The following is a 20,956-nucleotide window of genomic DNA, read 5'->3' as shown; positions in this document are numbered from 1 at the left end:
TGCATAACCTGTGTGGAAGCCCCCTAAGTGGTGCACTAAGTGTATGCTTTACTGAACAGATAGGTCTTTAATCTAGTTTTGAACCAAGTCGAAGAGTGACTAAACAGTTACTAAAAGTAAAATGAGGGTACAGTGCTCAGCATAATTGAGTACAACCTATTTTTATCAATTTCTCAGTGAATATAGGCATTGTATTTTGGTGCATTTAAACAAAACAGATTTATTAAACAGATATATTTATTAAAATAATATTTTAAATCACCAAACATTTAGAAATTAAAAGATAATACAATTAAATTCAAGCAAAATATTATATTTAAAAAAATAACAAACTACAAAATTTCAACTAGATTTAATTTTTTTTTTGCTTTTCTTGACTTTTCCTCTTTTTTTAAATTTGTATTTAATATTTTTCCATAACACACATTTGGTTGTACTAGTTTTTGGACCATTAGCGCAAGTTATTTTGTTATATAAGCTCCGGATATCTAATGTATATGCACAATTACACTATTGCATAACTTCCAATTAAAAATATTGTAGCAGCTTTCCAATTGCCGCTATTGTTGGTAGAATGAGCAAGTTTTTAATACACATAACAGTTAGAGTCCGTATAGACAAAATAGATGTGAATTAGGCTTGGGCGGTATCCAAATTTTGATACCGTCAAACCTCCTCCCTATTTTACCTCGGTATATGGTATTACCGTGCATAATAAAAAAATTATGATGTAAGGCTCTTTTTGGGGTTTGGGGGGCAAAACAGAACAGAAGAGTAAAACCAAAAACAACCCAGCTAGATGATACAGAGTCCAGACAGCCTCTAGTTTGTATTTACCACATCTCCCTTCTCGTTCGGTCGAAACCCGAAATACTGCCAAACTGCAGAGGTTGTGTTCTTTTTAGAGACCAGGTCACTTGGTGCGCGACTCACCATCTTACCTCACCTCTCTCTCCCCTCCACACTCTCCCGTGATGACAATCATGCATACGCATTTTTAGGCATTAAATAAATTATATTTAATACTTGTCTCCTATATAAGTGCATTGTTTTTTATGACGGTATAATGGTATTAAAACTGAAACTGCTATTTTTAGATCCTGTGGTATACAATATTGCCTAATGTGAATAAAAACTTCTTTATTTCCCAAATAAACAGGAGTCAATCATCTGTATGCACGCTTCTCTGTAAACATTACAGTCAAAACCTGTGTGCTTCCTACCAACCTCTTCCTCAATGCACAATGCATATAAACTCAAAATGGCATCAAATATACATGCACAACCTCTGTTTAGTTAAAACACCCATTTAACTGCCAAAATTTGCCTATGTAGCTTCTAAAAGAAGGCAAAGCTTACTAATTGAACATTCCAATATGTTGCAACTGGTTTGAACTTTTACAGAACAAACTAAACCTCTACTGTCTGGATGGGTCTCGATCACCCTTCCCAGAACCCAGGATCAGTGTGGTGCTGTAGAATCCGCAATGATCACAATGTCTCCAACAGTAGATTTCTATGTTCCTTGTTCCATTTCTGTCTTTTCCGGATAAGGTCTGAAATATATTGCACTTGTCTTCATCTTCGATTGGCAAATAAATTGGACCTTTCAAACAAACCAGGAAGCAGTGCAGGGTTTCCTTTCAACAGCAGGAGCTGGTTAGGTATAAGAGCTTCCAAATCATTAGGGTCGTTGGAGAGATTAGAAACGGGACAATCATTTAGAATTGCCTCAGCTTCACACAAGACAGTTTACAGGGCTTCATCATCCAATGTTTGTTGACTAGGAACAATATACAGACTTTGATTCAACAGTCGAATTTAACATTTTCACACTCGTTCAAAATGAGGACTTGATGGTGGGTTAAAACTCCAGTCCACTCCCTTCTGTAGAAGGGCTCATTGAATCTTGTCCTTGTTCAATGCACTGAGTACCTCTCTTAGCTTTCGCTCAGCACTGATGAAATTTGTCCCATTTGCAGATTTCATAAGAGAAACTTCTCCGATGACAGAAAAATTTTCTTAAAGCATTGATACACTAGTCAGTTTCAAGTGAGTATGCCATTTCCAAATGAACCGCTCTACTTGCCATACAAGTAAAAAGCACTCCATAGCGTTTCACAGTACTTCGTCTTTTTGACTTCTATGGGGCCAAAGAAATCCACTCCTACATTGGTAAAAGGTGGTAAACCAGGAGTGATTCTTTCCACTGGAAGGTCTGCCATCCTTTGTTCACCCAACTTTCCCTTAAAACGTCTAAAAATGACACACTTAGAAAGGATCTTTCTTGAAACAGTTGGCATTCTTTATACAATACTTGCATGAAAGTTTAAAGAGCATTTGATGTCTGCCACCATGAGCCAGTTGTTCATGAATGTCTTTAAGTACGAGATGTGAAAAATGCAGATTTTTAGATAACAAGATGGGATGTTTTCTTTCGCTTGGCATAGCGGACTTACCATGTCTTCCTCCTACTAACAGCACTCCCTCATGCAACATAGGATTCAGTTTATAGTCAGAAATGTTTCTCTTAACAGTGCTACCCTCGTTTCAATCACTTCTAATGGAAAGTCAGCTTCATTGTCCTTTACTGTTTGCTTTAAAAACATAGGATGCGCAACTGCGAGAAGACACTGCACCAAAAAGATGAACTGTCATCCTGTAGGTAATGAGTTCCTTATTCAGTTCTCCATCAGGCCACCACAACAAACAAAGAAAATCTACATCTTCAGCAGCAACTCTGACTTGATGAAACATTGATTCCATGTCAGCCATGATGGCTACTGGCTCCTGCTTAAATTTTAGTAATACTCCAACCAGAGAACTAGTAAGATTAGGACCTTGCAATAAGTGATGATTAAGAAATGTTCCTTAATATGTTGCCCCACAGTCGAAAACCACTCTCAATGGCATACCAAAATGGCATACCAATCCCGGAGCCGGGAACACATACCAAAAGACATTAAAATTTGAACGGCATCTGCAGTAATGTTGTTTTTTTTTTTTTTATTATTCCCAAGGTGTCCACATTCCTGGACCAGGCCGTGTCCTGAGCAGCTGCTGTGGTGGTCATGGAGGAATGAACAGCAAGAGACTGATTCCTTTAAGACCCTAGTCACAGACGAGTTTTCGCATCGATCCTGAAGGGCCAGCCTGTACACCAGCCAGTGACCTCTTCCACCTGCAGCTTCTCCACGATGGACATCCAGCTTTTTCCAGCCTCCGGCACCTAGACTGCAGCTCTGCACAGAAAGTTTGACCATAGGATAAATGGTCGCGCCCAACTGAGCCTGGTTTCTGGAAGCTGCTATTTGAGCATCCAAGCCCAACTGCTCTTTTTTTCCTTCTAAAATCTTCCTCTTGGACTTCAATGTCATGTTCAGCTTTTAATGCAGCAGCACGTGCCATGAGTGCAGCCTTTTCTGCCTCTGCTTGAATACATGCAGATGATATGGATGAACTACTACTGACTGCTGTGTGCACTGCATTTACTTTGTTTGGAGGTAGTACGCGATACATTTGAGACACTATCTCCAGGACCAACACCACTTTTTACAATATCCACTTCGGAGCTTTTGTGACCTTTTGGTTTCTCTAATAACAGTGTATTTGTACAGTCCAAAAACTCATTGTTTTAAATAACTATTTGCTTTAAACCAGATATCGTGTTTCTAACACTCTTCAACCGGTAAAATAACTAAAATGACTCATGAGTGTCTTTAGCCTCTGAACACAATCCCTTACAATCTTCAAAGACCAAAGGTACCTCAGGTTTGTATTCATCCTGATCACACATTAACTTGTTGATTGACTCTCGGTTTTTGTGCTGTTTAACTTCGATTATATTAAATTTCTGTAAAGTGTCCATTTTTTCAACTAAAGCTTTAGCTGTTCATTTTAAGACTGAGGTAAAGTTGGTTTTATATTTGCATATTTGTTTAGTGACAACTTGTGACATGCTCCCTATATTGTTTACCATGGTACTTTGAATATTCAGACTGAACTCCGATGTAATTATTACTTCAAAACAACATTAGCACCATTTCATTGACTGTGTGAACAATGTTATACTTTGATAGTCGTTGGCTGCTAATATGATTTCATTATTAGGAATTGGCAAATAATACTTTTCTGAAATTATATTATTAAGCGGAAAGTCTGAATGAGTAAATATATAACCAACTTTACCTCAATTATTTAACAGGTCTTTTGCCTACTTCAGACTGCAGAAATTAAACCTTGATCAGTCACATTAACCATTTCAACATTCATATTGATTTCATTTTTCCATTTTGCAAATTGTGGAAAAACAATAAACACACATAACAAAAGTTCAGTCAGTGATAGGCAACCAATGTGTGTTGGTTATGTGCACACATAATTCCCATATGGCTATTATGATAATGAAACAAACATATCTATCGTACGCTTTTCAGACCCGAAGAGATGAAAGCTGCGTAGATTCACCTTAATGCGGAAAACAGAAGAAAGCAGATCCAAACGAACTCACTCAGGTGTTGAATGAACGCTGGTCATCACATGTAGCAACGAAAGCCTTGAACCAAACAAACGTCGTCGTCGTCCTTGTCCGTCGAAATACCATGCCTTGCGGTCCACTCCAGCGATGTCTCAATCGTCCCACAAAGTGCTGTTTATGACCTTTTGTAGCGGCTTTCCAATTGCCGCTATCGTTGGTATAATGAGCAAGCTTTTACACTCGTAACAATTACAGTCAGAAGGCAAAATATATGTAAATAAAAAAGGCCTTTATTTTCCAAGTAAACAGGATTCACACATCTACATGCACTTTATAGTACGTTACGGTCAAAAACTGCGTGCTTCCTACCAACCTCTTCCTTAATGCAGTGAAGCCATAGTTATATAGTATTGTACTGACACCTAGTGGCCAAATGCCATTACAAATATGAATTTTAAAGATAGATTTGTGAAGCACTGTACATCACAGCTAAATTAGTTTGTATTTTATTGAACCAATAAAGGCTTAACAAGATTTAGATTAAATTATATATCTATATATTTTGTTATTTTAACTGTAAATAAAACAATATGTATTACATCATAAAAAGTAGGCTATGTCTTGGCAACAAATTAAGAATAAAATAAACACAGAACAGAAATCACAACTAAATTTAAGCTATTTTGTCTAAACTACAACACTTTGCATTATTTTTCCATTAATTAACCACTTAGTTACCATTCAAGTAAATTTGAATAATGTATTAATAAATATAATTGAATAGATCTGAGACAGTAAACAGCCTTTCAAGAGTGTTTCGATGGATGGTTCACAGAAATTACAGCTTAATGTGAAACTAAAACTTAAACAAATTAAATAAATAGTAAATATAAATTTAAAAGATTTTTGGCTTATGTTAATGAAATAACATATTTTGCTTTAACTGCAATATGACAATTAAAGTAGGCGACTGTAGCTACTAATTAACAAATGTTTACGATTCATTTGTTTTGTCAAAACTATAACACTTTACAATATTGTTCCATTTGATAACGACTTCAGTTATCATTAATGTACATTTCAATAATGTATTAATAGATATAATTTTAATAGAACTGAGCCAGTAAACAGCCCTTCAAGAGTATTTCGATGGCGTACATTTTACACCATGATGCAAAACACAGAAATCATGACTAAATGTGAAGCTAAAACATAAACTAATTAAATAAATAGTAAATATAAAAAATAAAAGCTATTTTGCATAGTTAAATATCATTTTTTCATTTAACTGCAAAATAACAATTACAGTAGGCGAATACTGCTACTATTAATAATTTACAAATGTTTATGAGTCATTTGAGTCCCTTTATAATATTGTTCCATTAGTTAACTACTTCAGTTACCATTTAAGTACATTCAACTTTCCTCAGTCACAATTTAGCCATCTGAATAATAAAAAAATGTAAATATAATAATAATAATAATAATAATAATAATAATAATAATAATAATAATGTAGAGCTTCACGAATTGTTTGCATTGGCCAAAACTTTTGATTAGCTGCTCAGACAGCCAACAGAGTATTCTACTTGGTCTTAAAGCCCTTTTCGATGGATTATTTCACTATTTATGATGACATAGCAGTCAAACTCCCACATGAGGACAAATGAGCTCATGTGGGACAAATTCTGGACCTTTGTCAGTGATGGGTGGGTATTCTGAACCACCTGAACCCCCCTGACTATGGGCCTGATTTTATTTAACAGCAATATAATAATTACAGCGACTACTCCTACTACTATTAATAATTTACAAATGTTTATGAGTCATTAGTTTTGTCAATACTGTAACACTTTATTGGCTAATATTGTTCCATTAACCACTTAGTAATTATTCGATGAATGGTGTACCTTTTACACCATGATGTAAAGTCCAACGTACAGAAGTGTAGTTTTTGTCAAAACTATAACACAGTAACGTTACTTCAGTTACCATCAAAGTGCATAAGAACTGAGCGAGTAAACAGCCTTTAACTAGTATTTCGATGGCGTACCTTTTACACCATATGATGCAAATTCAATGTAATAGCCCTCCTTTAAAAAAATATCTGAGTCACGAAACATGCTGCATACTGGCGACTTAAATTGACGTACTGTACAGTAGCATGTCGCAATCCAGCGCAAGCCACGCATCTGTTCCTGGCCGTTAACATTTACCGTCAGGCATCGACGGGGGCCGCCCGGGTCCTTGAGCAGGAGGCTGTCGGCACGGGTGTGTTACATTACAGTCTCCTTCAGTTCGCCCTCCAACTGGCCAGACCCTCCACATTGGCTCAGCGCTGGGAATAACTTCAGCAGCCGCGTTTCATTAACCGCACTCCACTTCTTTTGACAGGTAAGTCGGCGAGAGGAGCGGGAATCATATGTGGCTGAACTCGAAGCGTCGGGGGCTTTAATTCGCAAGCTTTCTACTTCGTGTTAGCTAGCGCGTTAGCACGCGTTAGCTGAGCTGGCTCGATATCTCTCTCTCTCTCTCTCTCGCTCTCGGTCTGTTTCACTGCAACGGCCGGAGAGAAACAGATCAGCCTGTGATCGGTCATAGCGTGACATTAGAACGGCTCAGCAGCTTTACAGTAGAACCTATAGTGTAGCTTTAATTCAGATGAGTGCGGCTGCCGCAGACTCCTCCTGCATCCGAGCAGCACTAGAAATGGGTGACCCGAGTGACTCTCATCATATTTTGCAGCTCCTTTTCTTCACGTTTTGTTTTATTTATTTACAGTTAATGTTGTACATCCATCGTCTTGCATGTGGCCTTCAGAAGCTTTCCTGCGGCTGCGTTAAATTGGGAAGTAAATCCACAGTTCGCCTTGCCCTTACTTTGCCCTTTGTAATAAAGCAGTTCCCGAACTCATCTATTAATTCAGTTTATTATTAGTGAGCAATAATTCTACACTATTAATTTTTATAGGCATTCATGCCAATTTAATAGTTTATTATTTTATTTCCATGTTTAAAGGGCTAAGGAGTGTTTAAGAAATATTTTTATACTTCCTGAAAAGAAGGATCTCATGGATGGTATGTGCATGGCATATCTTTGGGACCAGACATTCCTGTTACTCAATGACATTGAGGTAAAGTTGGTTTTATATTAGCACATCCGTACATTATTGAACTGTGACAACTTGTCACACGGTCCCTGTATTGTTAACCAGGCTATTTTCAATACTTGGTCTGAAATCTCATGCAAGTGAAACTTAAAAACAACCTGTGAGCAATGTTAAGAGTCATTGGCTGCTAATTTGACTTTTCCTATTTAGGATTTTAAAAGAATACTTTTCTAAAGCTGTATTGCTAAGGAGAAGCTCTGAACATGTGAATCTAAAACCAACTTTACCTCAGTCTCAATGACCTGTATAATAAAGGTCACAGGTGAAGCATTTTGCTATATTTAGAATGTTATATACTCTGTTTGAAAATAAATTTTAGCGTATTCTTATATTTTCTAATATTGGTTGTATCTGTATTATTTGCAGTGCTCATGGGTCTGTATTGTAGTTATTTTCCTTTTACATTTATTGCTAGATGTTTCATTTATCATTGATCGCATTACACCAGCCTGGAGATGAGGCTAAAAGGTGTTGTTAAATGTAATTACAAATACACATTTATTTATTTATTTATTTTTAGCCAATTCGTTTTGTGTTTATACCCCAATCTTGATAATTTTGGCCGATGTGATGTCTAAAGAACTTTAACTAGATATCTGTGCTGTGATGTCCACAGCTATGAGTTCACTAGAGAAACAAACTCAAAAGAAGGGCATTTCTCTTAATATTTATTAGAGCTGTGGCAAGAAATTGATTCAGCATTGATTTTAAGATTTAATAAATGCATGCTTTTCACTTTTGAATCGATTCTGCGCATGGTTTCACAGCAGATGGCACTGTATGCTTTACAAACAACCATTCTCTACTTGCATCCAGTTCCTTGCCAATACCACTAAAAACTAAAATATATATTTTTTAATTATTAAAGTTAGGAAAGGTTTAAGTGAATTAAATGAGTGCTCATAGTAAGTGAGCTGTATTAATATTAATCTTGCGAAATAAAAGTAAAAGAAATAAAAACTTGCATGACTCAGCCGAACATACCAGAACTCCTTCATGACCATATGAGTGGTACTATTTATTTATTTATTTATTTATTTTTTGCCAGCACTTTATTATTTCAGCAATATTGTCTTTGTTTTGAGTTGGTGATATCTAAAATTATTTAATGTTTAAATAAATCTGTCTTTTTTTAATTTATGCAATATATCAAATAATAAATTCAACAATTAGTACTCTGTTGTTGTCTGTTACTTAAGAAGCTAGTAATATGCAATTGATAGGGCCTCTTTATATTTTACAGCATCGTATTTAATAGAGGAAATCTCACATTTACTTAAAGTAAAAAAAAAAGTAAATGCATAATTTATTAAAAGTGATCTATTCAAAATCACTCTTGCTTTTTATTTTGTTTATTTTACACCTGTGCTTATCAACATTCTTCAAAATATTTTCTTTTGGGTTTATCATTAGAAATAAAATGCCACAAACAGGCTTGGAACAACTTGAGAGAGTTAATTTTAAATTTGGACCTTAAGAAATGTTGTTGGGCAATATTTAGGAGCGATGTTGCTTGGCTGCTTATTGAAAACAGGTAATATTGTATCTGGATCCAATTGCTCCAATTACTTGGCCTGTGTCTCGCCTGGTTGCCCAGCAACATTGCTCTAAAAGTTGCTCTGTGTATCATGACCTTAAGCATAAGATTGCTGGAGACCAGAAACACAAGGTCATTCAGTGAACTCTGAGAGGCAGATATGTATAGTAACGTCATGTGAACTGAGGATGTATAAATCTTTTTCCCATCACAGCAAAGAACACAAACTGTACATCTGCTGGTTTGCAGCACTGCAGGCAAGAGTGTATTGTTAAAGGGATGGTTGACTCAAATAGGAAAACTTCCAAATAAACTCTCACTTCCAAACATAAGAACTCAAAGGAAGATATTTGGAAGAAAGCTAAAACCAGTAATTATCGACGTCTGATAAATGATAAAACTGATAAATGTTTAAAACAACTTGATGGTACATTAGTAAATTCTTATTTTTTGGTGAACTGTCTTTTTTTTTATTATGGATGTCCCGATCAGGTTTTTTTGCCCTCGAGTCTGAGTTCAAGTCATTTGATTTTGAGTATCTACCGAAACCCGATCCGATGCTTCTATGATACATAATAAAGAAGAGTGAAGAAACAGATCTAGTATGTTCCTTTTTTTTTTTTTTTTTTAATTCACTTTAATTTTACATTCAACAACTCTGTTAACAAACAGAGCATTTCTGTGAGGTAGCTTGAACTATCAAGTAATAAATAACATAAATTGTTCACTTTTGTACTTTAGTGCAGCAAATATAAAAAAAATCTAATATAAAAACAAATAGCAACTCAACTTAAAATATCCGGTAGGCAATTCCAAGTATACGGACCCAATTTCCGATCAGATCTGGACATTCCTACATTTTACTTTTACTTTTGGAACTTTTTTGCAGTTTTATTGAGATTTTGGGCAATGTTAGAGCGTATTTTGTCCACCAGTATAGAAGCTCAAAGTCTATCAACTTTGTAGAATGTAGAATGAGTAGAATGTTCTCAATTCATTTAACAGCAAGTGACTGGTTCATAAATTACTTCTGAGTGCTGAATGGTGATGTCTAATTTATTTGCATACTGCATATTAGTGGTCTTTAAAATTGATCTGTCTGCACACATTTATATTCAGCTTTGACACTTAACTGTCACTGTGGTCAAGCATTCAAAATATGATGCTCTCACATTGACTTAAAGGGATAGTTCACCAAAGAATGAAAGATCAGTCATCATTTACTCGCCCCTTCACTTGTTCCAAACCTGTCTGAATTTCTTTGTTCTTTTGAAGACAAAGGAAAAAGTATGAAGAGTTTAGATGCAAAAACCTCTAAGTGCCATCTGATATTTTCTAATATTTGCATTTTTGTCAGGCACCTTTGTCTTGATTCAGTAATTTCTCTTTCGTGGCAAAGAATAGGTTATTTTCATCACATTTATTATGAAATTGAGCATAAGAGGCAGAGTAAAAAAGCTCAATGAAGAAGAAAATTCCAGATGGCACTTTGGTTTTTGCATCTGAACTTTTCATATTTATTTTTTCAGACTATGTCAGTGGTTAAAATGTTCCAGCTTTCTTCAAATTATCTTCATTTGTGTGCAGAAGATAAAAAAAAAAAACTAAAAACTAAAGGTGTATAACCACTTGAGGGTGAATAGAGTACATTTTTCTTTTTTGGTGGTACTGTGACTTTAAGGCAGGGCCACACTACATTTTTAAACTATTATTCAGTGCGCACAGATTTTGGTAGTTGTTCAGTGAGCCTCCACCCCTTCTCCAGACTGTCACTCATTGCTATTCACACAACTGCTGCTTCTGCTTACTTGCACACGTCTAGATGTGTGTGTGTCTGTGGGAGTGAATCGGTGCGTCACTTCCTCGCTCTGTGACTCAGATAGGTGCGGCCTGCTGTCAGTTCAGATTAGCTTGAGTACAGCAGCTGCTTTCAGACTGGGTCATTTATCAAACTGATACGACATGGTGATAAACCATGAAAAGCTAGAGATACTGTAGACCACCCAAAACGTCCCCCAAAAAATAACTTTGGTAAAGTGTTTTTGCACAGCTGTTTAGTGTTATGGTGTTCTTCTAACCCTCTAATTATCTGCACACTCTGTTTTAATTAGATACAATGGCCGTTCCCCCAACATATGCTGATCTTGGCAAATCTGCCAAAGACATCTTTAACAAAGGATATGGTAACGTATTTAATAATTCACGTGAAAAAATAATGGTTGGTTTTCTGATCCTGTTCTAAATATTTCTTTCATTTATTTTTATTAAGGATTCGGTATGGTGAAGCTCGATGTCAAGACAAAATCAGCCAGTGGAGTGGTGAGACTCGCTTTTTTAAATAAAATAATACAAAATATTGTGAATAAACTCACTTATACTAACAGATCACTAATTATTGTTATTAAATTTATTTTTTTTCATCACAATCGCAAACTCCTAAACCTCTGTCACGTTTTTGTGTTTTAATCAAAATCTCTTCAAGTTGACAAGCCTTTATGATTTGTAAATTCACCTAAGAATTAGTTATTAAATCATTAAGCGTGACTTAACTTAAAATATGTCCCTTTCCTGTCTGTATAGGAATTCAAGACCTCTGGTTCCTCCAACACTGACACCAGCAAAGTGGTTGGCAGCCTGGAAACCAAATACAAGAGGTCTGAATATGGCCTGACCTTCACAGAGAAGTGGAATACCGACAACACCCTGGGCACAGAGATCAACATCGAAGACCAGGTCTGAATGCTTTTTCCAGTGACAAATCGAAGTCTGTTATTTTAATAATACTTATAATGCCTTTTCTTCCTTTTCCCCTTCTTTTAGATCGCAAAGGGATTGAAACTGACCTTTGACACAACCTTCTCACCAAACACAGGGTATATTAGTTTCGCACATTTGTTGTTTGAGGCATTAATGTGTTTTGTAGTTGGTTCAGAGGAGGTGAGGGATGCTATATTGACACGTGGTGGAATGTAACTCAATATTGTATTGAGCAATTTGAGTGTCACCATGGCTGCATCTGAAATAGCATTCCTCCCTGCTATATAGTAGGGAAAATGTGGTAAAAAGAACACAGACAACTTGCTACTAAGATTCTGAAGTGTGCATATGAAGTGATTGGCAACACAACTCATGCTCATTACTTTAAAACATTTAAAAACTGTGGTCACTTATTCAAAATAAGTAACTGAGTGTGTGATTACAGACAAAGCTAAAGGACTGTTAGTTGAGTTTTGTTGTGCAGGGATGAATACCTCAAGGTTACTTTCACACAAGTGATAGTGGTGGTGTAAATCGGTCAGGAAAGTGGCACCTGTCTGCTATCATATGGCTCTGTGCTCTCAGATAACAGTCACGTTGAAATGACTTTCACTGATGTATAGGCTCGTGTCACTCATGACAGCGGTTGTGGATCATGTGGCATAAAGTTTTATTTGTTTTATTTTATAGTTTTATTTGCTTAATATTGAGTCAATTAGAGCTGTTTATGACATATAAGTCATTCTCTTTACTGTCTTTGTTAGTCATTTTAGTAGATTGTTGCTGAATAAGTATTAGGTTCATTAAAAAAAAAAAAAAAAGAAAAAAAAACAATCTTAGCAAGCTTTTGACTGGTAGTGTATTTCACCAGTACTGCTATGTGCTCTTGTGTTAGAGCAGACAATGCAAAATGAGCCATGATTTGCTGTTTTTTTTTTTTTTTTTTGCTAGTCTTTAAATAAGCAGTAACTTCAGCAGGTGATGGTTCACCCAAAAATTAACATTTGTCATAATTTAATAATCCTCACTAGGGCCTGCGGGCTAAAGGTGGCCCATGGTAACCTTTAATATTGCCCAACGTTCCATCTGAGAAGAGAGAGAGACAATGACATTTATTTATTTATCTGTTAAATCTATATATTGTCATTTCGGATGTACAGTAACTTAATGTTTTATTGTTAAGCTACAAAAAGCTAATGGAAATTAAATGTTTCAGTTAAATATTGTAATTGAATCAGATTTTTTTGTTTTTATGTGACAGATAGAGGACAATGCACGAGACAGCAGTGTATACTAGTGTTTTTTTATTGTAATAAATTAATTATAAGATGAATAAAAAGATATAATGCATTGGGTGATACGATTAAAGGAATTTTTGCTATTTATTTTTAAATATTATGAAATAAATTAGGAAGTTGACAACTTTAATGAAATACAGTTTGCTTTATATACCTTTGGCCCACAGCTCTCAATCAGGTTTAGTTTTTGGCCCTTCATAAGAAAATGTTTGGGCACCTCTGCTCAAGAGCAATGAGTAGCCATTGACAATTATTATGGATGGATGGATGAATAAATAAATAGACTGATTGATTCAACATTTGAAATGGATCAAAAACGTTTTATAAAATTGTCCTAAGACAATAATGAGTGCTGTTGAGTAGTTTTAGAACAACGTCGATGAAAGGATTTGGTCCACTTCAAATGCTTGACTACTGTGTGCTATAGAAGTTTTCAAAATATATTTGGGTTTCAACAGCAAAAAGAAACTTGTACAAGCTTGGAACTATTAGAGGGTGAATAAATGATGACAATTTGGGTGAACTATCCCTTTAAGTGGTTTATAAAGTGACATTGACCTTCACTGTGGTATTTGAAGCTTGTCCTTTGGCATGTGTCTGTATCTTGAATTCTGACTAATACATATATTTAGCAGCAGGTTATTTTACTTTGTTCTAGGGTTTGGAGGTGGTTTATAGTACGGTGGTCTCGAAGTCTTATTCAAAAGTAAAGAAACGGATCAAGCTAAATTTGCTTATCAAGCTAAATATATGCATGTATATAAATAAATTAAACTAATTTGCCCCTGAAAGAAACTTTTTATTAATTATATTCTAAAATAAAAGGTCACTAAACATATAAAAGTGAAATATTAACATTAATAAATGCTGAAATAGTAAATGCTTAAATGGATTGTCTGAAATAAAAAAAAAAATTCTGCTCTTTTATATATTGAGAATGGTCTGATTGTCTAAAATGTTCCAAGAGAAGTTATTTGTTAAACTAATTTTGTCACTTGTTTGATGGGAAGGAATATGAACAGTCTAAACAGTTTATATTTCTGCAAATTGGGGGTTTGGTTTATTGCTGGTCAAAAGCTGATTGATCTTTGTTTAAAATACCTCTCGTAAACTAAATAGGATGCCGAATTGTTTACTTTCCCCTCATGAACAGGAAAAAGAGTGGCAAAGTCAAGACCGCATACAAGCGCGAGTATGTCAACCTGGGCTGTGACGTCGACTTCGACTTTGCCGGCCCAACTATCCATGGTGCTGCAGTGGTCGGTTACGAAGGATGGCTCGCCGGTTACCAGATGTCCTTCGACACCGCCAAGTCCAAGATGACCCAGAACAACTTTGCTGTAGGCTACAAAACGGGAGACTTCCAGCTGCACACTAATGTGTGAGTCCTCCGACATTACTACATCATTCTAAGTGCATGTGACTGGGATTGTGTTTATTTTAGTGCAGGAAAGTGTTGATATAATGACATTATGTACACAGAGTTGTCTTGGAAGTTTTACAGCATGTCACCAGGGTGATATGTTGTTGCATTTCAATTAATATGCTGTACATGGACAGCTTGGACATATGAAAAATATCAAAACCTTTCATCAATCAATAAATATATATATATATATATATATATATATATATATATATATATATATATATATATATATATATATATATATACAATTTTTCTGATCATGGGGCCTGTTTCAGTAAGGAGGACTTGACTTACAGAGAGATTAAAAACTCTTGAGTTTTTGGTTTCAGAAAAGCAGATCTGAGTTAGGTCAATCAACTTTGAGTACCTTAACTCGGAGTTAAGCGCGCACACCGCGACCATAAAAAGGCATTATCAATGGAGCGCAGATATTACGAGTACAAAATCTGAAGAAAAGAGATCAGCATTTCTTTCTCCAGCTGAACGTGGTGTGCTCAGGCAAAGGTTTAGCAAATATAACCATATATTTAAAAAAGCAACACTGCATCAGTGAAAGAGACTGTTAGTGTGGGAAAACATAGCTGCTCAAGTTAATGCGTAAGTGTATATTCAAAATATTTAAGTTTAATAAAAAAATAATGTAATGTGTAAAGTTTAGGTTTTTCCTTGAAAAAATGTTATTTGATGTTATTTTAGATGTAATTGATTTAAATAAAATAGGCTACTGCAGAGTTTCTTTAACAAATTTGACAATCAAGAATGCATATAACCTTAGCTTAATGTTTAGTGGAATTGTTTTAATTTAAGTTGTTTTACACATGTTGATCAGTTTAAGATAATTTCTAACGTTGAGTTTTTAATAGATGTAAAAGTGCACTTGTGTGTGTCTGCCTTTTATTATTGATCGAGTGGTAGAGGTTCATATGACATTTAGAATGTAAGCAGTACTAAAAAATAGTTTTTTTAGTAATAATACCATTAATCTAGTTACAGTTCATGTCCCTGTCGAAGGACAGTGAATTTAAGCTAATTATTCATTAAAAAAAGACAAGCCATTCTTGTATGTGATTTTGTTCTTTGTGTGACTAAAATGTAGGCAATAGCTATGTTTTCATCCAAAAATGCAAATTAAATTTATGTGCAAAAATGGATTATCGCATAAAAGATATGCAAATAAAGAAACGTTTCCATCCAACGAGTCAAAAAGGTCACTTCCTGATCACCGGTGTCAAATATCAACAGTAAAAACAGAATTTACTGCAGTAGAAGCTGTGTGAATCTTATCTTTATGTAATAAATGACTTTCACCTCAGAGGACAATGCCGACACACAATGAACGCGTGGTGGCGTTTAAAGCCATGAGATGTGGAGAACAGACACTCTTGACACGCTCTGGAGGTAGTTAATAATATAATAACATTAATACTAAAATGGTTAAAGCGTTTTAGAATGACCAAAACAACATTTCAGATGTTTTACAATGTGCTCAGCCTGCTGGTTTATCCATTCACACACATTTTCATCATCATATGATCTCTTACAATAAACCTTTTTTTAATGCGCATACTGGAATTTGTTTATTAAAGTGTTTGCGTTGTAGTTTATGACCATATGTATATATTTTTTATATCTATTTTTATGCGTATCTCCAAAATGCACATAACAATAGGTGGGTGGAAACGTAAGGCTAAGGTGAGAAATACTGCTTCGTCTTTAAAAAAGGGGAGGAGACCGACAGAAACTCAAGAGTCTTGAGAATAAAACCTGCTCCAGTCCAGGTTAAGTTCACAAAGTTACCACGGTAACGGACTCTGAGATAAAGTTACTTCTCTTTGAGAAACAGGCTTGACTTACCCTGCTTTCTTGAGTTTGACAAACCTGCCATTATCAAACGGAATACCCAGAGTTTCTCATTTCAGGGTTAATATACTCTGAGTTTTCACTTAACCTCCTTTTTGAAACAGGGCCCATGTTGTTCATTGAAGAGTACAACAGGGGGAAAAGAGTCTTAAAAAATATCTTAAAAGGGATTGAATTTCACTCTCTGATTCCTGTATATACTCCTGTGAGTTGATGTGCATCTAGAATTTGATTTATTATGGTTTAAACTTTATTCACAATACAGTTTCAATGCCTAATAATTTGCTGTATCTCTCTCTCTCTCTCTCTCTCTCTCTCTCTCTCTGCAGTAATGATGGCTCAGAGTTTGGTGGCTCCATCTATCAAAAAGTGAGTGATAAGCTGGAGACAGCGGTGAATCTGGCCTGGACAGCAGGAAGCAACAGCACACGCTTTGGAATTGCTGCCAAGTATCAGCTGGACAAAGATGCCTCCATCAGTGTGAGTAAAGGGCACATTTTTTACTAATAGTCAATTTGGTAGTAAAGCTGACAGTTGCTAACGTTGTCTCAACTAATGCTCCGCACACACAAATCTGTTAACATCTAAAAATTACTCCAGGGTTTCTTGAACCTTTAATCAATTGACGGAATCTATTCTAAAACTTTCTCAAATAATTTTAGCAAAATTATAATTGGGTTATTATTAACTTGCAATGTCATTTATAGACCATGAAAGAGGCATTGCACTGCAAATTAGTACATGCAGGAAATTAAATTAAATAAACCGCCAAAGCCAAAAAGACTTCTTTTTTTTTTCTATGCAACTAATTTGTGTTAGTTAGTTAGTTGGTCAGTTAATTTGTCAGTACCATTAATAACAGTGTTTTGTACTATGACCTTAAGGGAAACAAGTGTATTTGCACAAGTATTATTTTGGAACCGTTTTAATAAAGAAATCAATTCTTTGCACAGTATTTACCAACAACCTAGTATAATTTCTTATTCTATTCTGATGAGGATCAGATGATGACTAAATCTAAATAGTTGAATCACAAGCTAATGAAAGCTTCTGTTTAAGACGTGTTTGTAGTTTTCCTTTGGCTCTAGAAATAAGTCAATGTTTCTCTGTTTTCAACAGGCTAAAGTGAATAACACCAGCCTTGTCGGCGTTGGTTACACTCAATCTCTGAGACCAGGTACAGTGATGTTTTTTTTCTGGCATTATTTACATATGCAAATTTTGTTTGTGAAAGGCATTGCTTTGATTCCTTGTTCAGTTACACCATATAAAAACCTACTCTGTGTAACTTCAGTTACTGAGTTATTAAAACCTAAATACAATTAAGTGTTTTGGTGATGATTTGAACTCTGCGCCGGTTTGCAGAGTTGGTCTGTAGTTGCACATACTGGGAAAAATCCAGCAACCTCATTTGGGTTCTGAAACGTCCAGGTTGTTTTTATAGTAGACGCATTAAATGAAGTAGGACATTAAATGAAGCAGAACATCACAATACAATCAGAAAAGTAACCTAGTTTGAAACTTAACATTTTGTCTAGTCTCCGCTGAGCAGTGCGATTTAGGTACATTTACGGCGTTATAATACCCATTTATTTCCATTTCCACTGTGAGGTACCAAAATAATGAACTATCTCTTCGTATTTTTGTGCGTCTACATTGGAAATAATCAAGATGCCATGTTGTTAGTCGCAACTTTGATGTACACCATGCCTACCAAGTAAGGCCCTGTCAACACGCGCAACTAAGTTAATAAAATAAAATCTCCGTCCACATGAAAACGCAAAGATGATGCATGTTGGTCACGCCAAACCAACAGGCGGCCATTATGACAGTTTTGCTGGGTTCACACCAAATGGGGAATTAAGTATTTACACAAATAAATTGCATAAAAATCAATGCAAATGTGAGAACAGAGGTGGATTACGGTCCTGTGGGCGGATGACACGCAATATGCGATGTGTTCTATGAATGTGCGGACTTTGCCTGATTTGCCTCTTCCATGTTTGGTGCAAACCTAGCTGTTTTTCCCAATCAGAGAGGAGAAATCAGCGCGCACACTCGCATAATGAGGTGAAAACTCCAGTTGTAGTGTCCACTAGGCTTGGGCAGTATCCAAATTTTGATACCGTCAAACCTCCTCCCTATTTTACCTCTGTATATGGTATTACTGTGCATAATAAAAAAATTATGATGCAAGGCTCAGACAGCATCACCAAACTGTTGGCTTGTGCCTAAACCATTCAGAAACTGAATACTGTATATGCGACCTTAGGTTCGCGGTCACCTGTTTGTCTTGTTCGTATTTGAGATCTGCGCAGGACGCTCTCTCATACTCACACACACACACACACACACACGCATAGACAGCACCAGCACAGCATCATGCTCTCTCTCATTCACACACATGCGCACACACACATAGACAGCACCAAACAAGCGACACACAGCATCACACTCTCTCATTCACACACACAAACAGCATCCACGCGGATGTGCGCGTGCTCGCTCACTCGGGAGTGATATTGTTAGACCGAGTTACTGACCGCTCCCGCGCTTTATTCAGAAATTTATTTCCGCACCCCAAGAAATCTGGTCGGGTCTCGCGGCTCCTGCGGTACAGCAGCGGGAATGCCGACCTCTAGTTCGTATTTACCACGTCTCCCTTCTGTCTTGTGATAACAATCACGCATTCGCATTTGTAGGCATTAAATAAATAATATTTAATACTCCTCTTCTATGTAAGTGCATTGTTTTTTATGACTGTATAACGGTATTGAAACTGACATCGTTGCTATTTTTAGATCCCGCAGTATACCATATAACCGTATTACCGCCCAAGTCCACACAACCACACTGTCCCTGAAATTTTGGAAAATCGTCACTCTGGCTGGAGTTTTCAGATAGAGTATCCGTTTCAGTCACCTGCCACTGCATTTTAGTGTGGACAAACAGCAAAACAGCATAAAAAAAAAAGTGTGGTTTTGGAAAAACCCATGTTTGTTTGGATAATAATAAGAATACCTTTAGCAGTGCAAACAAAGCCTTATAAGAGTATCCTGTACTGAACCGTACTGTGCAGAACTGTTTCTGTACTGCTCAGTGGAAACGTGCCATTAGTTATTTAGTTTTGTATTCATGCTGTTAAACTTCTGTGATTTTTGAAAACTTTGGTGTTTTCCAGGTATCAAGTTGACCCTTTCTGCTCTGGTTGATGGGAAGAGCATCAATTCCGGTGGCCACAAGCTGGGCTTGGGCCTGGAGCTGGAGGCTTAAACCTGCTTCTGCTGAACATCAGGGACAAGGGAATATCAGAGAAATCTGGCCTTAAATCTAACTCCAGCAGCAACCAGCAGGGGGAATCGGGATGGGATGTGTGCAAAAGCTCATCAAAAGCAATCATGTCATGTGGTTTCTTTTTCGTTCCCTTCAGGTCCTTATGTTTGTTTTCCGTTTGTAGTTGTTCTCTCATAGACATTCAGCTACAAATTAATTTGGCCATCCCTCTCCAGCACTTCCACAGTAATGAAATGCGCTCTGGGACGGAGGGCATCTGTGGCATCCTGTTGTGTTGCTCCCTTCTCAGTTAGACGGTGGTGGGTTTGTGACAAAACTGTCTCTGATTTCATCCTTTGTATTGTATCTGATATTCCTTCGTCGTCTGAATGCGATTCAAGCAAACCACTTAACTCGATATTAAAAGTTCTACCTGCTATTATTTAAATACTGTTATACCGTTTTCTTTTTTCCATGCACGCAAGGACGAGCTTTAAACAGTTTACTTTCCCTCGGGCAGCCATCCAGAGTTTAGCTTGCAGGTGAAGTCTGCCCTTGAGCTGAGCAGTTTTTGGGTAGCCTAATGGGGCGGTGAGCGCTTGGGCCCGTGAGCTGGCATGGCTGGCCTTCTGTTTTTCATTTGCAGCACAGATGACTCTCCGTGGCTCCCTGTGATGGCGGGACGGGTCTTGTGGGTGTGGTTTGAGTTCAGTACCTTTTGCTCCCAGTGTTGCCCTGATTCCCATGCTTTACAACACCTCAGAGGTCCTTATGTGTATGTTTGAACTTTTCAATAAACTCTTTGAACACATCTTACCATACGGTTGTTGTTGCTTACAAAGCGAATAGCCTCTCGTAGTGTAAACCCTAGTTCAAAACGTTTAAGGAGATCTACTGTAGTAGGGTTGTGGACATGCCACAGAGAAAAATAGTACTTAAATTACCCCCCCAAAATTGCATAATTTGATATTTTTAAGATAAAATTGAATCTTCAGCTTATTTAGTTATATTCATCAGACTTTAGGCAGAAGTTTGTCATGGTAAAGCAAAAGGCTTGTACTCTTGTTTTTTTTTTTTAAATAATTATTTCAATTATTAAATGGCATTTCTGTCTGATTTATTTGACCTTTTTTGACATCAATATTTAAATGAGTAT

General features: G+C 36.3%; 1 protein-coding gene across 1 annotated transcript; it reads left to right on the top strand.

The window, feature by feature from the left end:
- The first annotated feature begins 6,735 nt into the window (after positions 1 to 6,735).
- On the top strand, positions 6,736 to 20,616 carry vdac2 (voltage-dependent anion channel 2). The gene is made up of 9 exons (XM_056470408.1): positions 6,736 to 6,871; positions 11,295 to 11,366; positions 11,453 to 11,502; positions 11,764 to 11,916; positions 12,004 to 12,056; positions 14,392 to 14,619; positions 16,857 to 17,007; positions 17,647 to 17,704; positions 19,709 to 20,616. The coding sequence occupies exons 2-9, from the start codon at positions 11,300 to 11,302 to the stop codon at positions 19,798 to 19,800; spliced, it is 852 nt and encodes a 283-aa protein (XP_056326383.1). The 5' UTR covers positions 6,736 to 6,871; positions 11,295 to 11,299; the 3' UTR covers positions 19,801 to 20,616.
- The last annotated feature ends 340 nt before the right edge of the window (positions 20,617 to 20,956 follow it).

This window comes from Danio aesculapii, chromosome 13 (genome assembly GCF_903798145.1).
Source record: "Danio aesculapii chromosome 13, fDanAes4.1, whole genome shotgun sequence".
NCBI classification, from domain to species: domain Eukaryota; kingdom Metazoa; phylum Chordata; class Actinopteri; order Cypriniformes; family Danionidae; genus Danio; species Danio aesculapii.
Note: the sequence above shows the minus strand (reverse complement) of the source record. Positions and strands in the feature narration are given on the sequence as shown.